The sequence below is a fragment of the Lacerta agilis genome, chromosome Z (genome assembly GCF_009819535.1).
Source record: "Lacerta agilis isolate rLacAgi1 chromosome Z, rLacAgi1.pri, whole genome shotgun sequence".
Classification (NCBI taxonomy): Eukaryota; Metazoa; Chordata; class Lepidosauria; order Squamata; family Lacertidae; genus Lacerta; species Lacerta agilis.
This window is the reverse complement of record NC_046331.1, coordinates 625482-647499: the sequence shown is the minus strand read 5'-3', so window position 1 is coordinate 647499 and position 22018 is coordinate 625482. Positions and strand designations below refer to the sequence as shown.

At 51.3% G+C, this 22018-nt stretch overlaps 1 protein-coding gene across 1 annotated transcript in view; it reads left to right on the top strand.

Moving 5' to 3' along the window:
* The first annotated feature begins 882 nt into the window (after window positions 1-882).
* LOC117040426 (serine/threonine-protein kinase Nek6-like) overlaps window positions 883-22018 on the top strand; it is an 89140-nt gene continuing 68004 nt past the window's right edge. Inside the window, exons 1-2 of the mRNA XM_033138204.1 lie at window positions 883-1101; window positions 7850-7985. Of these exons, the coding sequence (XP_032994095.1) occupies window positions 883-1101; window positions 7850-7985 (355 nt within the window). The remainder of the gene's footprint in view (window positions 1102-7849; window positions 7986-22018) is intronic.

Below are 22018 nucleotides of genomic sequence, written 5' to 3'. Positions count from 1 at the left end.
CTAACCCCTAACCTCTAACCCTGACCCCAACCCTCTAACCCTAACCCTTTAACCCTAACCCTAACCCCTACCCTAACCCTGACCTTAACCCTAAAACCCTAACCCTAACAACCCTAACCCTAACCCTAACCCCTACCCTAACCCTAACCCCCTAACCCTAAACCCCTAACCCTGCTCTAACCCTAACCCTAACCCTAACCCCAACCTTAACCACCTAACCCTAACACCCTAACCCCTGCACCTGACCCTAACCCTGACCCTAACCCCTAACACTAACCTCTAACTCTGACCCCAACCCCAACCCCAACCCTCTAACCCTAACCCTAACCCTAACCCCTACCCTAACCCTAACCTTAACCCCCAACCCCCTAACCCTAAACCCCTAACCCCCTAACCCTGCTCTAACCCTAACCCCAACCCTAACCCTAACCTTAACAACCTAACCCTAACACCCTAACCCCTAACCCTAACCCTTTAACCCTAACCATAAGCCCTAAACCCTAAGCCCTAAGCCCTACCCTAACCCTAACCCCAACCCTAACCCCAACCCTAACCACCTAACCCTAACCCCTAACCCTAACCCTTTAACCCTAACCATAAGCCCTAAACCCTAAGCCCTACCCTAACCCTAACCCCAACCCTAACCCCAACCCCAACCCTAACCACCTAACCCTAACACCCTAACCCCTAACCCTAACCCCCCACTTGACCCTGAGCCCAACCCTAACCCTCTAACCTTAACCCTTTAACCCTAACCCTAACCCTAACCCTAAGCCCTAACCCCTAGCCTAACCCTAACCCTAAAACTCTAACCCCCTAACCCTAACCTCTAACCCTAACCTTCTGACCCCGTATTGAGTGTGCATGTGTGGCATTCCGCGCATGTGCACTCCGACCCCGCACAGAGTGCGCATGTGTGGCGTCCCGTGCATACGCACTCCGTACGGGGCCGCTTGCACGTGGCAGCCTTACGGGCCCGTAGGCCGCCGTGCAAGTCCGTACGGACTGCCGCTTGCACGGCGGCCCCTACAGAGCGCGCATGTGCGGCACCCTTATTACGACGACGACTGCGTCGAGAAATGCGCCGTCGCGCCGGGACACGTGCCGATGCAGGCTTGTCGAAGGCGCAGCCTTTTTTTCTGAAGCTGCCGCGGAGCTTCGCTGTCACTCCAGGCAAGCGGCCCTGACATCTTCTCCTTTATACAATAAATCAGAATTAAATTAGCTATCGTATCCCTTCCGGGCTCCATCGGTGCCATTACAGGTGGAACGGACAGGTAACATAACCGGAGGGAATTGGTGTCAGGGCTCTGGATCTTATCCAGAGCTTCACCCACGTATATCTTAGCAAATCGACATGACAACGGCGTATACGATCGGAGGCAATTAAGTCCATAGCTCATGCCTTCGAGGGATGGGTAGGGTAGACATGAAGCTTCGGAGATGGGAGCAGATCGGCCGGAGATTTCGGCAAACTCTCCGGTCGCCAACCTCCAGCCAGCTGTGCGGTCCAGAGGAAAATATCCGAGAAACAATGGGACCATGCACAGGTGAAACTCGAAAAATCAGAATATTGCGGGAAAGTCCATGGATGCAAGAGATTGTTTTCATTAGCTACTGGAGTTGGACACGAGACAGAGAGACCGATTTCAGCAAGGCCTTGGACAAGGTGCCACATGATATTCTTGTAAAATGTGGGCTAGACAATGCTACCGTTCGGTGGATTTGTAACTGGCCGACTGACCGAACCCAAAGGGTGCTCATGAACGGCTCCTCTTCGTCCTGGAGAGAAGTGACTAGCGGGGTGCCACAGGGTTCGGTCTTGGGCCCAGTCTTCTCCAACATCTTCATCCATGACTTGGATGATGGGCTGGAGGGCATCCTGATCCAGTTTGCAAAAGGGTGCTCATGAACGGCTCCTCTTCGTCCTGGAGAGAAGTGACTAGTGGGGTGCCACAGGGTTCGGTCTTGGGCCCAGTCTTACTCAACATCTTGATCAATGACTTGGATGATGGGCTTGAGGGCATCCTGATCCAGTTTGCAGATGACACCCAATGGGGAGGGGTGGCTAATACCCCAGAGGACAGGATCACACTTCAAAATGACCTTAACTGGACCAAAGCAAACAAGATGAATTTTAACAGGGAGAAATGTCAAGTACTACACTTGGGCAAAAAATAATAATACAGGATGGGTGACACCTGGCTTGAGAGCAGAACATGGGAAAAGGATCGAGGAGTCTTGGTAGACCACCAACTTGACATGAGTCAACAGTGTGATGCAGCGGCTAAAAAAGCCCATGCGATTCTGGGCTGCGTCAATAGGAGTATAGCGTCTAGATCGAGGGAAGTCATAGGACCACTGTATTCCGCTCTGGTCAGACCTCACCTGGAAGACTGTGTCCAGTTCTGGGCACCCCAGTTCAAGAAGGATACGGACAAGCTGGAACGTGTCCAGAGGAGGGCAACCAAAATGGTCCGAGGCCTGGAAACGATGCCTGATGAGGAACGGCTTAGGGAGCTGGGTATGTTTAGCCTGGAGAAGAGAAGCTTAAGGGGCGACAGGATAGCCATGTTCAAATATATCAAAGGATGTCATCTAGAGGAGGGAGAAAGGTTGTTTTCTGCTGCTCCGGGGAAAGGAGCCACTTGGAGACTCCTTCAGGGAGTGATAAAGCGGGGTATCAAATCCAAACTCTTCCTCCTCCTCCCCCTCCCCCTCCTCCTCCTCCTCCTCCTCCTCCTCTTTCTTCTTCTTCTTCTTCTTCTCCTTCTTCTCCTTCTTCTTCTCCTTCTCCTTCTCCTTCTCCTTCTCCTTCTTCTTCTTCTTCTTCTTCTTCTATTTCCTCTGGGAAAGGGGGTTTCTGTTTCCCTGCTGCGTCATGGCTTTTACATGCCACCCCCAGCCCCAGAGCCTGCGTCTCGGCAGGGCATCCTGTCCCCTGCCTTGAATGATTTCCCGTCGCCGTGTCTCAAACGACGCTTGAGAGGATTTCCCGTCGACATCCGAGCGGTGTTAAAGCTGTTTCTCGGCGCCGTAGGGAGACAGGGGGATCGGACACCGTCCCCCTCCCCTCCCTCTGGCCGTGGGGACCAATTAATTCCTGGCTCCTTTCCCCCCATCGTCCGCTGTTGGTGTCACACAGCTGCTGCCGCCCGTGTCAGAATGAGACACACACGGCGGGGCGTAATTACGGGTTCGCTTTGCTGCCGCTGATTCAGCGAAAACAGCCGCGCAGCTCCACCGGGAGCCCCGTTCGCAAACATAGGCCTGCGCTCAATTTCTGGTTTCTGCTCAAGTCTGCGGAGAGCCGGTGTGGTGCGGTGGTTAAGAGCGGCGGACTCGTAATCCGGTGAACCGGGTTCACTTCCCTTAAGACAGTGTGGTGCGGTGGTTAAGAGCGGCAGACTCGTAATCCGGTGAAATGGGTTCGCATCCCTTCAACCAGTGTGGTGTAGTGGTTAAGAGCGGTGGGCTCATAATCTGGTGAACCGGGTTTGCATCCCTCAAGCCGTTGTGATGCAGTGCTTAAGAGCGGTGGACTCATAATCTGGTGAACCGGGTTTGCATCCCTTAAGCCATTGTGATGCAGTGCTTAAGAGAGGTGGACTTGTAATCCGGTGAACCGGGTTGGCGTCCCTTAAACTAGTGCGGTGTAGTGGTTAAGAGCGGCGGACTCATAATCCAATTCAAAGTGTCGGTGCTGAGATTGAAAGCCTTAAACGGCCTCGGTCCCGTATACCCGAAGGAGCGTCTCCACCCCGGACGCCGGGGTCCGTCTCCCGAGGGCCTTCTGGCGGTTCCCTCGCTGCGAGAAGCCAAGCTACAGGGAAGCAGGCAGAAGAGGGCCTTCTCGGTGGTGGCGCCCGCCCTGTGGAACTCCCTGCCACAAGAAGCCAAGCTACAGGGAACCAGGCAGAAGAGGGCCTTCTCGGTGGCGGCGCCCGCCCTGTGGAACTCCCTGCCACAAGAAGCCAAGCTACAGGGAAGCAGGCAGAAGAGGGCCTTCTCGGTGGCGGCGCCCGCCCTGTGGAACTCCCTGCCACAAGAAGCCAAGCTACAGGGAAGCAGGCAGAAGAGGGCCTTCTCGGTGGCGGCGCCCGCCCTGTGGAACGCCCTTCCATCCGATGTCAAGGAAATAAGCAGCTCTCCTATTTTTAAGAGACATCGGGTGTTTAGGGAGGTTTTTAATATCTAACGCTGTATCGTTTTAACGTTCGTTTCGGAGGCGCCCAGAGTGGCTCAGCCAGATGGGCGGGGTACCAATAATAAATTATTATTATTATTATTATTATTATTCCCGCGGTTAGCCCAGGGAACCAGCTGGAGTTGCGTTTTGGAAGCCACAATTCAATCAGATTTAAATACTTATTTGTCCCGGGGGGCTGCGGAGAGCGCGCAGAGACCCTTGCGGCGGAGAAGGGGTGATTTGGAAAATGCGGAAGGTGCGAAGGCCACATTGACCCCTGTCACTGATGGTCCTTGTCAGCGGGATGCGGGATGCTGGGAGCATCATTAGAGACGCCATTCAAATTGCACGTTCGTAGGGCAGGGCAGGGGTGGCGGAGAGGAAGGCCATTGTTTGCAGTTCATTAGCGGCGGAGAAACAGGCGAGGGGGGGAAGGGAGGGTGAACGGGGATCGGATCCTGACTGGCGTGTACGGACGGACTGAGCAGCATAACGTTCAAGAAAAGAGGGCTGATTATGTAGTAAATAAAATCCGCTTCAATCGGCAAAAGCAGGCAGCATCTGAAAAAGCGGAGAGGTCACCTTGCCGACAAAGGTCCGTCGAGTTCGGGGGCCGGCGGACTTTTTCGGCAGGGGGCCGGGTGACCTTTTGGGCGGGGGGCGGACGATATTTTGAAGAAGAAAAAGAATATGAATGAATTCCTATGCCCCACAAAGAAGCCAGAGATGCATTTGAAATAAAAGGGCACGTTCTGCTCATGTCAAAACAGCAGGCGGGCCCCACAAATAAGCCAGAGATGCATTTGAAATGAAAGCACTCATGTAAAAAAAAAATAAGGCAGGCCCCACAAATAAGCCAGAGATGCATTTTAAATAAACGCACACATTCTGCACATGTAAAAAAACAAGGCAGGCCCCACAAATAAGCCAGAGATGCATTTGAAATAAAAGCACTCATGTAAAAAAACAAGGCAGGCCCCACAAATAAGCCAGAGATGCATTTGAAATAAAAAGACACATTCTGCTCATGTAAAAACACCAGGCAGGTCCCACAAATAACCCAGAGATGTATTTGAAATGAAAGCAGACATTCTGCGCATGTAAAAACAACAGGCAGGCCCCATAAATAAGCCAGAGATGCATTTGAAATAAAAGGACACATTTAACTCATGTAAAAACACAAGGCAGGCCCCACAAATAAGCCAGAGATGCATTTGAAATAAAAGGACACATTTAACTCATGTAAAAACACAAGGCAGGCCCCACAAATAAGCCAGAGATGCATTTGAAATAAAAGGACACATTTAACTCATGTAAAAACACAAGGCAGGCCCCACAAATAACCCAGAGATGCATTTCAAATAAAAGGACACATTCTGCACATGTAAAAACACCAGGCAGGCCCCACAAATAAGCCAGAGATGCATTTAAAATAAAAGCACTCATGTAAAAAAACAAGGCAGGCCCCACAAATAAGCCAGAGATGCATTTGAAATAAAAGGACACATTTAACTCATGTAAAAACACAAGGCAGGCCCCACAAATAACCCAGAGATGCATTTGAAATAAAAGGACATATTCTGCTCATATAAAAACACCAGGCAGGTCCCACAAATAAGCCAGAGATGCATTTTAAATAAAAGGACATATTCTACTCATGTGAAAACACCAGGCAGGCCCCGCAAATAAGCCAGAGATGCATTTGAAATGAAAGCACTCATGTAAAAAAAAATAAGGCAGGCCCCCACAAATAAGCCAGAGATGCATTTGAAATAAAAGGACACATTCTGCTCATGTAAAAACACCAGGCAGGCCCCACAAATAAGCCAGAGATGCATTTTAAATAAAAGGACATATTCTACTCATGTGAAAACACCAGGCAGGCCCCGCAAATAAGCCAGAGATGCATTTGAAATGAAAGCACTCATGTAAAAACACCAGGCAGGCCCCACAAATAAGCCAGAGATGCATTTGAAATGAAAGCACTCATGTAAAAAAACAAGGCAGGCCCCACAAATAACCCAGAGATGCATTTGAAATAAAAGCACTCATGTAAAAAAACAAGGCAGGCCCCACAAATAAGCCAGAGATGCATTTGAAATAAAACGACACATTTTGCTCATTTAAAAACACCAGGCAGGCCCCACAAATAAGCCAGAGATCTACCTGTTGGAAATGCCGTTGAGAAGCAAAATGTGAGTAGGGCGATGCGTTCCTGGGAGGCTGGATCTGCTCCTCTGTCGCTCGCCCCGCCTCCTAGGTGGGCCGACCCGGGTCCATGGAAACCGCTCAATAACTTTTTTAAAAAATGTTTATATATATATATATATATATATATATATATATATATATATATAAAAAGATTTATTGATTTACAAAAGGATGTGCAGTGTCTCTCTCTCTCTCTCTCTCTCATATTTTTTTCATGCACCATTTTTACAAATCAGTTTCTCTGTTGTTCGCTTGCGTTCTTTTGGTGGCGGGAGAGGTTGGGGTTGCAAGCCCAAAAATGGCTTATCTTCTGAATTCGGCCAATAAAACTGGGAGACAAAAGGAGCTAGGTGTCCACTATTGTTTGTTGCCGAAGCAATAGGTTGCAGTCGGATCTTTTCGTCGGCAGGTGGAAAGGAAAGGAAAGAAGACCGCGGAGGGAAGAGGAAAGCGCGCGCTCCTCCCGACAGGCTCCCTTCCGCGCATGCGCGAGGAAGCGCCGCCCCTACGCCGCCAACGGCCGCCGGGCCCGCCTGCGCGCGCACCTCCTCTTCTCTGAGGCGAGCCCGGCGGCGAAGCCACGCCCCTCTCGGGAGTGAGGCGGGGCGGGAAGCCGCGCGCGCGCGCGCGCAACCTCCCCTTCTCTTTCGAGATTGCCCTGAGGCGAAGCCACTCCCCTTCGGGAGCGGGGTGCGCGCGCACCTCCCCTTCTCTGAGGGAGCCCGGCGGCGAAGCCACGCCCCTCTCGGGAGCGAGGCGCGCACCTCCCCTTCTCTGAGGGAGCCCGGCGGCGAAGCCACGCCCCTTCGGGAGCGAGGCGCGCACCTCCCCTTCTCTGAGGGAGCCCGGCGGCGAAGCCACGCCCCTTCGGGAGCGAGGCGCGCGCGCACCTCCCCTTCTCTGAGGGAGCCCGGCGGCGAAGCCACGCCCTTCTCGGGAGCGAGGCGCGCACCTCCCCTTCTCTGAGGGAGCCCGGCGGCGAAGCCACGCCCCTCTCGGGAGCGAGGCGCGCGCGCACCTCCCCTTCTCCGAGGCAGCCCGGCGGCGAAGCCACGCCCCTCTCGGGAGCGAGGCGGGGCGGGAAGCCTCTTGCGCGCGCGCCTCCCCTTCTCCGAGGCAGCCCGTCGGCGAAGCCACGCCCCTCTTTGGAGTGAGGCGGGCCACGCCCCTCTCGGGAGTGAGGCGGGGCGGGAAGCCTTCTCTTTCGAGGTTGGCCCTGCGTTCGGAGCCACGCCCCTTCGGGGAGCGAGGTGCGCGCGCAGCTCCCCTTCTCCGAAGCCACGCCCCTCCCGCCGGCGGTGACGCGTACGAGCTCGCTCCCGGCGAGGGAGGGAGGCCTGCGTGGCAGCTTGGGTTGTTGTGTGTGTGTGTGTGTGTGTGAGAGAGAGAGAAGAGGCGGGAAGGCGCGCGAGCGTGTGCGCATGCGCTCCTCGGCGCTCGGTCGGGTAGCGAGGGGCGTCGAAGTGGCGTCCGCTGACTGACTGGCTGACGGGGCAGAGCGGCAGCGGAGGAGGAGGGGGGCAGGCGTCACGAGCGCCCCCCCTCCCCGGGCGGGAAAAGGCGACTCCTTCGCGGAAGGCAGCGGGTAAGCCGGACGGCGGCGGCGGCGGCGGCGACCTGAGGGGAGAGAGAGGCCTCTTCACCTGGGCGGGCCTCAGGCCACGCCCCCTCCCCCCTCCATGGCGTTTCTGGAAGGGGGGAGGGAGGGGCCTCAATGGCCTTGGCTGGGGTGGGGGGGTCGCTTTCCCACCCCCCTAAATGTCATTTCCCCCCCCTAAATGTCACCCTTTGGTGGAAGGGGGTCGCAGGAGGGGGCGGGGCCGGCGCGTGGGAAGGGGCGTGGCCTAAATGGCATTGCTGGAAGGGGGGGTCGCTTTCCCACCTGCTTATCCCCCCCAATGTCACCTATCCCCCCCCCGCTCACCCCCTCTAAATGTCCCCCCTCCCCCTAAATGGCATTGGTGGAAGGGGGTCGCAGGAGGGGGCGGGGCCGGCTTGTGGGGAGGGGCGTGGCCTAAATGGCATTGCTTGAAGGGGGGGTCTCTTTCCCACCCCGCTCATTCCCCCCTCCCCAATGTCCCCCCCTCACCCCCTCTAAATGTCCCCCCTCCCCTTAACTGGCATTAGTGGAAGGGGGTCGCAGGAGGGGGCGGGGCCGGCGTGTGGGGAGGGGCGTGGCCTAAATGGCATTGCTTGAAGGGGGGGTCTCTTTCCCACCCCGCTCATTCCCCCCCCCAATGTCCCCCCCTCACCCCCTCTAAATGTCCCCCCTCCCCTTAACTGGCATTAGTGGAAGGGGGTCGCAGGAGGGGGCGGGGCCTAAATGGCATTGCTTGAAGGGGGGGTCGCTTTCCCACCTGCTTATCCCCCCCAATGTCACCTATCACCCCCTCTAAATGTCCCCCCTCCCCTTAACTGGCATTGGTGGAAGGGGGTCGCAGGAGGGGGCGGGGCCTAAATGGCATTGCTTGAAGGGGGGTCGCTTTCCCACCTGCTTATCCCCCCCAATGTCACCTATCCCCCCCCGCTCACCCCCTCTAAATGTCCCCCCTCCCCCTAAATGGCATTGCTGGAAAGGGGTCGCAGGAGGGGGCGGGGCCTAAATGGCATTGCTTGAAGGGGGGGGTCGCTTTCCCACCTGCTTATCCCCCCAATGTCACCTATCCCCCCCCGCTCACCCCCTCTAAATGTCCCCCCTCCCCCTAAATGGCATTGGTGGAAGGGGGTCGCAGGAGGGGGCGGGGCCTAAATGGCATTGCTTGAAGGGGGGGTCGCTTTCCCACCTGCTTATCCCCCCAATGTCACCTATCCCCCCCGCTCACCCCCTCTAAATGTCCCCCCTCCCCCTAAATGGCATTGCTGGAAGGGGGTCGCTGGCGGGGGCGGGGCCGACGTGTGGGGAGGGGCGGGGCCTTAATGGCATTGCTGGAAGCGGGGGTCGCTTTCCCACCTGCTTATCCCCCCCAATGTCACCTATCCCCCCCCCCGCTCACCCCCTCTAAATGTCCCCCCTCCCCCTAAATGGCATTGGTGGAAGGGGGGTCGCAGGAGGGGGCGGGGCCGGCTTGTGGGGAGGGGCGGGGCCTAAATGGCATTGCTTGAAGGGGGGGTCGCTTTCCCACCTGCTTATCCCCCCCCAATGTCACCCCATCACCCCCTCTAAATGTCCCCCCTCCCCCTAAATGGCATTGCTGGAAGGGGGTCGCAGGAGGGGGCGGGGCCGGCGCGTGGGGAGGGGAGGGGCCTAAATGGCATTGCTGGAAGGGGGGGTCGCTTTCCCACCTGCTTATCCCCCCCAGTGTCACCTATCACCCCCTCTAAATGTCCCCCCTCCCCCTAAATGGCATTGCTGGAAGGGGGTCGCAGGAGGGGGCGGGGCCGGCTTGTGGGGAGGGGCGGGGCCTAAATGGCATTGCTTGAAGGGGGGGTCTCTTTCCCACCTGCTTATCCCTCCCCAAATGTCACCCCTCCCCCCGCTGACCCCCTCTAAATGTCCCCCTAACTGGCATTGCTGGAAGGGGGTCGCTGGCGGGGGCGGTGTGTGGGAAGGGGCGTGGCCTAGATGGCATTGCTGGAAGGGGGGTCTCTTTCCCACCCCGCTGATCCCCCCCCCAAAAATGTCACCCCTCCCCCTAACTGGCATTTTGTGGAAGGGGGTCGTTTCCCACCAACTTATCCCTCCCCAAATGTCCCCCCTCCCCCTAACTGGCATTGCTGGAAGGGGGTCGCAGGAGGGGGCGGGGCCGGCATGTGGGAAGGGGCGTGGCCGAAATGGCATTGCTGGAAGGGGGGTCGCTTTCCCAACTGCTTGTCACCCCTCCCCCGCTCACCCCCTCTAAATGTCCCCCCCTCCCCATAACTGGCATTCCTGGAAGGGGGTCGCTGCCGGGGGAGGGGCCTGCGTGTGGGGAGGGGCGTGGCCTAATTGGCATTGCTGGAAGGGGGGGTCGCTTTCCCACCCACTGACCCCCCCAAATGTCACCTCCCCCACTCATCCCCCCCCAAATGTCACCTCCCCCACTCATCCCCCCTAAATGTCACCCCTCCCCCCCCCGCTCACCCCATGTCACCCCTCCCCCTAAATGACTTTTCTGGAAGGGGGGGCACTTTCCCACCCGATAACACCCCCCAAATGTCACCTCCCCCGCTCATCCCCCCCTAAATGTCACCCCTCCCCTGCTCATCCCCCTAAATGTCGCCCCCACCCCCTAAATGTCACCCTCCTCACCCCTAAATGTCACCCCTCCCCTGCTCATCCCCTCTGAATGTAACCCCTCCCCCTCACCCCCTAAATGTCACCCTCCCCCCAAAATGTAACCCCTCCCCTGCTCACCCCCTAAATGTCACCCCTCCCCTGCTCATCCCCCCTAAATGTCACCCCTCGCCCCCTAAATGTCACCCTCCCCTCCCCCCTAAATGTCGCCCCTCCCCGCTCACCCCCTAAATGTCACCCCTCCCCCCCCGCTATCCCCCCAAATGTCACCCCTCCCCCGTGGCATTAAAAATACCTCCTTGCCCCCCCCTTCCCCTGCGGTAATTGCTTCCCTTTTCAAATGCATCGACGGCGGCCCTCCAGAAGTTTTGGGACTACAACTCCCATCATCCCTGACCACTGGTCCTGTTAGCTAGGGATGATGGGAGTTGTAGTCCCCAAACGTCTGGAGGGCCGGAGTTTGCCTAGGCCTGTCATTGGAGGTCTCCCTTAATCGCGACCACCTATCTACCTGTATGCAGGTGACGCTGTGGGTGAAACCACCTGATTCCTTTTTAAATGTGTCTCCGGCAGGTAGGTTCTGGATTTCTTTCATTTTTATTTTGATGCGTTTTGTGCTTTTAATGTTATTTTTCAATGCCCAGAGATTTTTCGGATGAAGGGTGGTATGCAAATGTGCTTATTTATTTCCTTCATGTGCTTTAATATTTGTGGGAAGCCGCCCAGAGTGGCTGGGGTGACCCAGCCAAATGGGTGTGGTATAAATAAATGATTATTATTATTATTATTATTATTTAACAACTCTTAACCCTCTGAAGGCAGCCCATGTTTAATAGATTATCTCTGTATTTTAACTGGAAAAGTTGGGGGTCGTCTTAGACGCCCAGTCGTCTTATACGCCGGAAAATACGGTATCTTTTTATATAGTGAATATTCTGGCGTATGAGACTACTTTTTAATCCAGGGAAATCTTCTCAAAAGTCGGCGGTCGTCTTATACGCCGGGTGGAGAATCTGCGGTCGAGGATTTGCGGGTTGCGTACTTTTCGGGTTACGAACGGCAACCAGTTAAGTACGTAACCCGAGGCACCACTGTATTATTATTATTATTATTATTATTATTATTATTATTTGGACAAGGGACGTGGGTGGCAGTGCTCTTTCCGTGGTGGGTGGCTATGGACAATTTGAATGGGCATAAAATTATCACAACTGGCATATTAAAAATAAAGCGTATCCAAACAATTGTTACAAACAGAATTGACTTTTAAAATCATATTTATTTGTATTTGTAACAAACGGAGCAACCGTCTCCTGAACTGTTTACTTGTTTATGTGGAACAAAAAACAAAAACTCTCCACAAAACAAGTTTTAAAAATCCAGAAGTAACAATTATTCGTATTTCCTCTCCACAGTATTTAAAAAAACATTCTCACACATTCTCACAACTGAAGAAGGAAGTGGGACTAAATTTCAGTGAATGGGCATGAAATTGAATCAGAATCCTATTTTGAGCTGTAATGATCAGTATCAGTTTCAGTCTCTGCTTCTGCATCTACTCCGTTGCGTCTGTCATTATCACAGTTATTACGGACTTCTAAAAACTGAATGTTTGCTCGGATTGAAACAATATTTTTTTTCAGATTTTCCTGAAAATGACCCTGGAGGTAAAACAACGGCATGCTACGAATTGAGGCTGCGTCCGGGTTTTTAGAATGTTTTGGAAATAATACAAAGGATGAAAGGAAAATGTCAAGTATTTTCGCAAGCAGAAGGCACTCTGGGCGGCTTCCAACAGAATATGAAAATGCAATAATACATAATATAAATTTATATTTTGAATGTATTTTAATGTTTGGTGGAAGCCGCCCAGAGTGGCTGGGGAGACCCAGCTAGATGGGTGGGGTACAAATAATAAATTATTATTATTATTATTATTATTATTATTAAATATGAATGCTTTTTATATTTAAAAAAAATCCTTCCAGTAGCACCTTAGAGATCAACTAAGTTTGTTCTCGGTATGAGCTTCCATGTGCATGTTTCAGAGACACTGAAACAGAAGACACCAGACCCTTATATATAGTGAGAGGGTGGGGAGGGGTATTACTCAGAAGGGGGGTGGGACTGGCGGATTGGCTGATAGGTATGGCTTTTAACGACTGCCATCGGTCTTACAGGAAAAAGCAAGGGGTGAGATGGCTAAAAAATAGCGATATCATGTATAATGGGATAAGAATCCAATGTCTCTATTCAGACCAGGTCTCTCCATGGTTTTAAGTTTGATAAGGTAAAGAGACCCCTGACCATTAGGTCCAGTTGCGTCCGAATCTGGGATTGCGGAGCTCATCTCGCTTTACTGGCCGAGGGAGCCGGCGTACAGCTTCCGGGTCATGTGGCCGGCAGGTCTAAGCCGCTTCTGGCGAACCAGAGCAGGGCACGGAAACGCCGTTTAGTTTATAAAGTAGTTTATAAAGGTAAAGGGGACCCCTGACCGTTAGGTCCAGTCGCGGACGACTCTGGGGTTGCGGCCGGTCATCTCGCTTTATTGGCCGAGGGAGCCGGCGTCCAGCTTCCGGGTCATGCGGCTGGCAGGACTAAGCCGCTTCTGGCGAACCAGAGCAGCGCACGGAAACGCCGCTGACCGTCCCGCCGGAGCCGTACCTATTGATCTACTTGCACTTTTGACGTGCTTTCGAACCGCTAGGTGGGCAGGAGCCGGGACCGAGCGGCGGGAGCTCGCCCCGTCGTTGCGGGGATTCGAACCGCCGACCTTCCGATCGGCAAGCCCTAGGCTCTGCGGTTTAACCCACTGCGCCACCTTAGAATATGGAAGGGAAATAATTCCTCAGATGCCTCACCTGGATGCTAGGTGAGGATCGTGCTGTGACAAGCTAGGGTTAGCGCTAAATAATGTTGATTTAAAATGTGCTCCGGATCGCCATTTCACAGGGTCTTCCCACTTGAAACGGTGTCAATAAGATCCCGGTGCTTAAAATTGCCTGAAGCAGCATTATTGTAAGCTGCTGCCAGATTTTCAGGCTTCGTAAAATGAAGTAGACTTCTTTAACATTTGACAAAATACTTAGTGAAAGGTAGTCGGAATTTCCCAAAGATCAAATGCCTGCTTTAATGGATTGCTCCTATAGGCCTAATCGCGGATCATAAGACTTTATATTCCCTTTGTGTGCAGAGTAAATCAACCTTGTACTGTACAGTAGCTCTCTTTATGAGAAGACGAAGTATCTTTTTTGTGAATATTCTGGTGTATAAGACTACTTTTTAATCCAGGAAAATCTTCCCAAAAGTCGGGGGTCGTCTTGTATGCCGGGTAGAGAATCTGCGGTCGAGTATATCTCAAACTCTGTATTTTAACTGGAAAAGTTGGGGGTCGTCTTATACGCTGGAAAATACGGTATCTTTTCATATAGTGAATATTCTGGGGTATAAGACTACTTTTTAATCCAGGAAAATCTTCTCAAAAGTCGGGGGTCGTCTTCTACGCCGGGTGGAGAATTTGCGGTCGAGGATGTCTCAAACTCTGTATTTTAACTGGAAAAGTTGGGGGTCGTCTTATACGCTGGAAAATACAGTATCTTTTCATATGGTGAATATTCTGGGGTATAAGACTACTTTTTAATCCAGGAAAATCTTCCCAAAAGTCGGGGGTCGTCTTGTATGCCGGGTAGAGAATCTGCAGTCGATTATATCTCAAACTCTGTATTTTAACTGGAAAAGTTGGGGGTCGTCTTATACGCTGGAAAATACAGTATCTTTTCATATAGTGAATATTCTGGGGTATAAGACTATTTTTTAATCCAGGAAAATCTTCCCAAAAGTCGGGGGTCGTCTTGTATGCCGGGTAGAGAATCTGCAGTCGATTATATCTCAAACTCTGTATTTTAACTGGGAAAGTTGGGGGTCGTCTTATACGCTGGAAAATACAGTATCTTTTCATATAGTGAATATTCTGGGGTATAAGACTACTTTTTAATCCAGGAAAATCTTTGAACGTTTCCCCCCTCTATATTTTTAAAAGCAATAAACGTCTTAGAATTTTTTTTTAATACTTTATCAAAATAAACATGATGATATTCTGTTCTTGCTTTTCGGCAACAAAGTCGGGGAGCCTGGAGATTTCTTTTGGAATAGCAAGTTCTTTCCTCACTCATAATGACCTCTGCTGTAGAGACGCAAAGGAAACGAATGTAATATTCCTGCACTTTTGCACCGTTCAGCATTTTGACGCGGAGCAAAATCCCGCAGTTAGAAAAACGTATATATTTTTGAAGTTGAAGGCAATAATGACTCACAGTGCCTAAATTTGATAAGAAAATGGAGTTATTTTTAGTATGGTGATGTATTTTTTTTCTTTTTGTGTTTATTTTTTGATGTTTTTCTTTTTTCTATTGTGTTTAGTTGTTTGTTGTTGTTAGTGTGTATTTGTAGATGTTTATTTTTCTTTTCTTTTTTTTGAAAATACAATAAATATTATTTGGCAAAAAATAAATAAATTTTAGACCAGTTGTTAGAACCATATGAATTCATGACTGAACGGTTTTTCTTTCCTATTTTAAAATTCTTTTATTTCATTTCCTTTCTCTATTACAGCCGTACCTTTTGTTACGAACGTTGCGTGTTGCGTTCGTCACGGGTTATGATCCTCAAAAAAACAACAACCAGGGGTTTTCCCTTTGCAAAAAAAGCTGCCAAACCTTTAGCTGATCCTCAAAAAAAACCTGGCTTGAGAGCAGTACATGTGAAAAGGATCGAGGAGTCTTGGTAGACCATAAACTTGACATGAGTCAACAGTGTGATGCAGCGGCTAAAAAAGCCAATGCAATTCTGGGCTGCATCAATAGGAGTATAGCATCTAGATCAAGGGAAGTAATAGTACCACTGTATTCCGCTCTGGTCAGACCTCACCTGGAAGACTGTGTCCAGTTCTGGGCACCCCAGTTCAAGAAGGATACTGACAAGCTGGAACGTGTCCAGAGGAGGGCAACCAAAATGGTCCAAGGCCTGGAAACGATGCCTTAGGAGGAACGGCTTAGGGAGCTGGGTATGTTTAGCCTGGAGAAGAGAAGCTTAAGGGGTGATATGATAGCCATGTTCAAATATATCAAAGGATGTCATGTAGAGGAGGGAGAAAGGTTGTTTTCTGCTGCTCCAGAAAAGCGGACACGGAGCATTGGATTCAAACTACAAGAAAGAAGATTCCTCCTAAACGTTAGGAAGAACTTCCTGACAGTAAGAGCTGTTGGACGGTGGGATTTGCTGCCAAGGAGTGTGGTGGAGTCTCCTTCTTTGGAGGTCTTGAAGCGGAGGCTTGACAGCCACCTGTCAGGAATGCTTGGATGGTGTTTCCTGCTTGGCAGGGGGTTGGACTGGACGGCCCTTGGGGGTCTCTTCCAACTCTAGGATTCTATGATTGGGCGATCTGCCTTCTTGATGATCCGGCTCTCACTTCCGTACATCACTACTGGGAAGAAGAAGAAGAAGAAGAAGAAGAAGAAGAATCTTCCTGACAGTAAGAGCTGTTGGATGGTGGGATTTGCTGCCAAGGAGTGTGGTGGAGTCTCCTTCTTTGGAGGTCTTGAAGCGGAGGCTTGACAGCCGTCCGTCAGGAATGCTTGGGTGGTGTTTCCTGCTTGGCAGGGGGTTGGACTGGACGGCCCTTGGGGTCTCTTCCAACTCTAGGATTCTATGAATGCTTTGATGGTGTTTCCTGCTTGGCAGGGGGTTGGACTGGATGGCCCTTGGGGTCTCTTCCAACGCTAGGATTCTATGAATGCTTGGATGGTGTTTCCTGCTTGGCAGGGGGTTGGACTGGATGGCCCTTGGGGTCTCTTCCAACTCTAGGATTCTATGACCTTTGTCGGCAAGGTGATGTCTCTGCTTTTGAAGATGCCGTCTAGGCTTGTCATTGCTTTTCTCCCAAGGAGCAGGCATGGCTTAGTGCCCTCTCGCTGCAGAGACGGAGGATAAATTGATAGCCACCATGAACTTTTGCCCTAGTCTAGAATGCTCTTGGAACAGCTGCCGGCCCCACGCCCTCTCTCCAAGGGCCCGCAGCCTTTCCATTTGGAAGAGTGGCCTGACGGTCGCTTCATCTGTGAATTTCGGAGAATTCTCTTCGTTATTCAGTGAGAAATGTATTTTGAATGGACGTGAAGCTGAGCCTGTTTGTGGGGGGTTGGGCTGCCGAATAACTGGGATTTACTCTTTCGGACCGTGTGCGTTTGTATGTATTTGTAAAGTGACGTGCAGGGGATTGGAACCCGGGCCTCCGCTGGTCACCGTCTGCCTCTTGAGTCAGCAGTCTGCTCCTGGCTCAAGTGGGTGTCGGACGGCTCATGTTGCAAATTTTCCCCAGCCGGCTGCTGTCCGTATTACTACTAGAGAGTGACTCTGAGCATGCTGCGGATATGAATGTCTGCCAGGGAGGAGAGGAAACCTTTTTTTTTTTTAAAAAAAAGGGAGATCGGAGAAGAATATGTGTGCTCACTGAAAGATTCTAACGACCGTTGGACTTTTTGGTTTGCAAAATGTCAGTGCCAGGTGGGACAAGCTGGCCTGCAGAATATATTTTGGACTGCAAAATGTATTTTCACTTGATAGCTTGTTCAGAAATCGTCGGTGTTCTTCCGGCTGTCCCTCCATAGAGATCGAGAGCAGGGGTAGGCAACCTAAGGCCCGTGGGCCGGATGCGGCCCAATCGCTTTCTCAATTCGGCCCGTGGATGGTCTGACATGAGTAGAATGCGCCCTTTTATTTAAAATGCACCTCTGGGTTATTTGTGGGGCCTGCCTGGTGTTTTTACATGAGTAGAACGTGTCCTTTTATTTAAAATGCATCTCTGGGTTATTTGTGGGGCCTGCCTGGTGTTTTCACATGAGTAGAATGTGTGCTTTTATTTCAAATGCATCTCTGGCTTATTTGTGGGGCCTGCCTGGTGTTTTGACATGAGTAGAACGTGTGCTTTTATTGAAAATGCATCTCTGGGTTATTTGTGGGGCCTGCCTGAGAGTAGAATGTGTGCTTTTATTTAAAATGCACCTCTGGGTTATTTGTGGGCCCTGCCTGGTGTTTTGCCATGAGCAGAATGTGTCCTTTTATTTTAAATGCATCTCTGGCTTATTTGTGGGGCCTGCCTGGTGTTTTTACATGAGCAGAATGTGTCCTTTTATTTAAAATGCACCTCTGGGTTATTTGTGGGGCCTGCCTGGTGTTTTGCCATGAGCAGAATGTGTCCTTTTATTTTAAATGCATCTCTGGCTTATTTGTGGGGCCTGCTTGGTGTTTTTACATGAGCAGAATGTGTGCTTTTATTTAAAATGCACCTCTGGCTTATTTGTGGGGCCTGCCTGGTGTTTCTACATGAGTAGAATGTGTGCTTTCATTTCAAATGCACCTCTGGCTTATTTGTGGGGCCTGCCTGGTGTTTTCACATGAGTAGAATGTGCTCTTTTATTTAAAATGCACTTCTGGGTTATTTGTGGGGCATAGGAATTCGTTCATCCCCCCGCAAAAAAAAATAATAGTCCGGCCCCCAACAAGGTCTGAGGGACAGTGGACCGGCCCCCTGCTGAAAAAGTTTGCTGACTCCTGGAATAGAATATGTGTGCTCCCTGAGAGATTCTAAGGACTATTACACTTTTTGGTTTGCAAAATGTCAGAGCCAACTGGGACAAGCTGGATTGCAGAATAATTTGGAAAAAAAAAAGATGGATGTTTTTGGTCTGCCAGATCTTGATTGCTTGTTCAGAAATTGCCAGTGCTCTTCAAGCTGTCCCTCCGTAGAGATCTAGAGGCAACTCCTAGGCGCGTCTCTGAGTTGCTTGAACGAGCTGCCGAAGGAACGGGCCTGTGATAGCCAGGAACAATTTTCACCCGAAGTACTTACTTCTGAGGAGCTAGCTATAAAGAGCATCGTGTAAGGGAAAGGGGGGCGGTTAATAGATTTGTAATGGGATGCCGCTGTGCTTTCATCTTCTTGTCTTTCATCACCGTTGCCCTGATGCTGCAGCAAACACGAATCAATCCATACTAGGGCAGACTTGAATTTTCAGTCCAAAAATAGGGCCCTGAAATATCCCACTGTTAGCAGATAAGATCCATCTAGTCCAGCATCTCCCCCCCCCAAAAAAAAACAAAATGGAGGTCCATCAGTTTGTTCTTGTTTAGTCGTGACCCCATGGACCAGAGCACACCAGGCCCTCCTGTCTTCCCCTGCCTCCCGCGGTTTGGTCAGACTCATGTTGGTAGCTTCGAGAACACTGTCCAACCATCTCGCTCTCTGTCGTCCCCTTCTCCTTGTGCCCTCCATCTTTCCGAACATCAGGGTCTTTTCCAGGGAGTCTTCTCTTCACATGAGGTGGCCATCTCATCCTCTGTCGTCCTCTTCTCCTTGTGCCCTCCATCTTTCCCAACATCAGGGTCTTTTCCAGGGAGTCTTCTCTTCTCATGAGGTGGCCATCTCGTCCTCTGTCGCCCCCTTCTCCCTACGCCCTCCATCTTTCCCAACATCAGGGTCTTTTCCAGGGAGTCTTCTCTTCTCATGGTCCGGAGCACACCAGGCACTCCTGTCTTCCCCTGCCTCCCGCGGTTTGGTCAGACTCACGTTGGTAGCTTCGAGAACACTGTCCCACCATCTCGTCCTCTGTCGTCCCCTTCTCCTTGTGCCCTCCATCTTTCCCAACATTAGGGTCTTTTCCAGGGAGTCTTCTCTTCACATGAGGTGGCCATCTCGTCCTCTGTCGCCCCCTTCTCCTTGCGCCCTCCATCTTTCCCAACATCAGGGTCTTTTCCAGGGAGTCTTCTCTTCTCATGAGGTGGCCATCTCGTCCTCTGTCGCCCCCTTCTCCCTGCGCCCTCCATCTTTCCCACCATCAGGGTCTTTTCCAGGGAGTCTTCTGTTCTCATGGACCAGAGCATGCCAGGCACTCCTGTCTTCCCCTGCCACCCGCGGGTTGGTCAGACTCACGTTGGTAGCTTCGAGAACACTGTCCAACCATCTCTTCATCTGTCGTCCCCTTCTCCTTGTGCCCTCCATCTTTCCCAACATCAGGGTCTTTTCCAGGGAGTCTTCTCTTCTCATGGACCAGAGCACGCCAGGCACTCCTGTCTTTCCCTGCCTCCCGCAGTTTGGTCAGACTCATGTTGGTAGCTTCGAGAACACTGTCCAACCATCTCATCCTCTGTCGCCCCCTTCTCCTTGCGCCCTCCATCTTTCCGAACATCAGGGTCTTTTCCAGGGAGTCTTCTCTTCTCATGAGGTGGCCATCTCGTCCTTTGTCGCCCCCTTCTCCTTGTGCCCTCCATCTTTCCCAACATCAGGGTCTTTTCCAGAGAGTCTTCTTTTCTCATGAGGTGGCCATCTCGTCCTCTGTCGTCCCCTTCTCCTTGTGCCCTCTATCTTTCCCAACATCAGGGTCTTTTCCAGGGAGTCTTCTCTTCTCATGGTCCGGAGCACACCAGGCACTCCTGTCTTCCCCTGCCTCCCGCGGTTTGGTGAGACTCACGTTCGTAGCTTCGAGAACACTGTCCAACCATCTTGTCCTCTGTCGTCCCCTTCTCCTTGTGCCCTCCATCTTTCCCAACCTCAGGGTCTTTCCCAGGGAGTCTTCTCTTCTCACGAGGTGGCCCAAGTCTTGGAGCCTCAGCTTCAGGATCTGCCCTTCCGTTGAGCCCTCAGGGCTGATTTCCTTCAGAATGGATCGGTTTGATCTTCTAGCAGTCCATGGGACCCTCAAGTGTCTCCTCCAGCACCAGAATTCAAAAGCATCCATTCGTCGGCAATCAGCCTTCTTGATGGTCCAGCTCTCACTTCCGTACATTGCTACTGGGAAAACCATAGCTTGAACTATGTTGGCAAGGTGATGTCTCTGCTTTTTAAGATGCTGTCTATTTACATTATTGTCAAAAAACACCAGCCATGGCCCCTGATTCTAGAAGTTCTAGGCTTTAGGGCACAATTAGTCAAACCCCGTTCCCGCTTTTCAGTCTGATTTGCGGGGAACTTGCTCCTTGACAGAAACAAGGTAATTACTTAGTCCCAGAGAATCCATGAAAAACTCTTGGTCTCCCAGTCTTCGGTTTTCTCACTCAACAACCGGTGCTTAATCTTTGTTCTCAGAGAAGAAGGAGGTATCCCTGAGTGCAAGATCGTGTTGACGGAGTGCGTTTCGGACTCCCATTTGGGCCCGGCAGATCTCACCATAGTAAAACATTTACCGTATTTTTCGCCCCATAAGACGCACCGAGTTTTTAGAGGAGGAAAGGGGGAAAGCCCTGGTGTTTTTGAGGACCAGCTCAAATTTGCGCAGCTTTTTTTGCAAAGGGAAAAGCCCTGTTTTTCTGAGGATCAGCTAAAAGTTTTGCAGCTTTTTTGCAAAGGGAAAAGCCCTGTTTTTTTGAGGATCAGCTAAAGGTTTTGCAGCTTTTTTTGCAACGGGAAAAGCCCTGTTTTTTGAGGATCAGCTCAAAGTTTTGCAGCTTTTTTTTGCAAAGGGGGGAAAGCAAACCTTTCTTTTTTTGCAAAGGGGAGAAAGCAAAGCTTTTACAAAGGGGGAAAAGCAAAGCTTTTTTTGCAAAGGGGGGGCGGAGCAAAGCTTTTTCAAAGGGGGGAAAGCAAGAGGAAGAGCCCCATTTTTATGGGGTTCAACTCACATTTCTGCAGCTTCTTAAGGAGCCCTTTCTACAGTTTGCAGAAGGATCATCTAATCAGCCAGTTACATGTGGCTGAGGGAACAAACAGCGTCCCTCTGCAGGCACATTCAACAATGGAGGCCTGGGCAAGTGGGCAGGGCCAAAAGGGAGCCGGGACTCTTATCTCTCTCCCAATCTCTTGCTGATCAGCTGCTGAGCGGGGTCCTTTCAACATTCCCCTCTCTCTCTTTCTTTTTTTTTAAAAAGCAGGAGGTCGGCTCCAGGGACCACCATTCGCTCCATAAGAGCTTGGCAGGAGGTTGGACCGGACGGCCCTTGCGATCTCTTCCAACTCTATGATTCTATGATTCGATAATTGATTGATTGGCAAGGGGTTGGACTGGGATGGCCCTTGTGGTCTCTTCCGACTCTATGATTCGATAATTGATTGATTGGCAAGGGGTTGGACTGGACGGCCCTTGCGATCTCTTCCAACTCTATGATTCTATGATTCGATAATTGATTGATTGGCAAGGGGTTGGACTGGGATGGCCCTTGTGGTCTCTTCCGACTCTATGATTCGATAATTGATTGATTGGCAAGGGGTTGGACTGGATGGCCCTTGTGGTCTCTTCCAACTCTTATGCTTCTATGATTCCCCTTACTTCTTGGGAGGAAAAAAGTGCGTCTCATGGAGCGAAAAATACGGTACGTAGAGCTCTTCGTACATCAGAAACGAATAGTGTGTTTTTTCC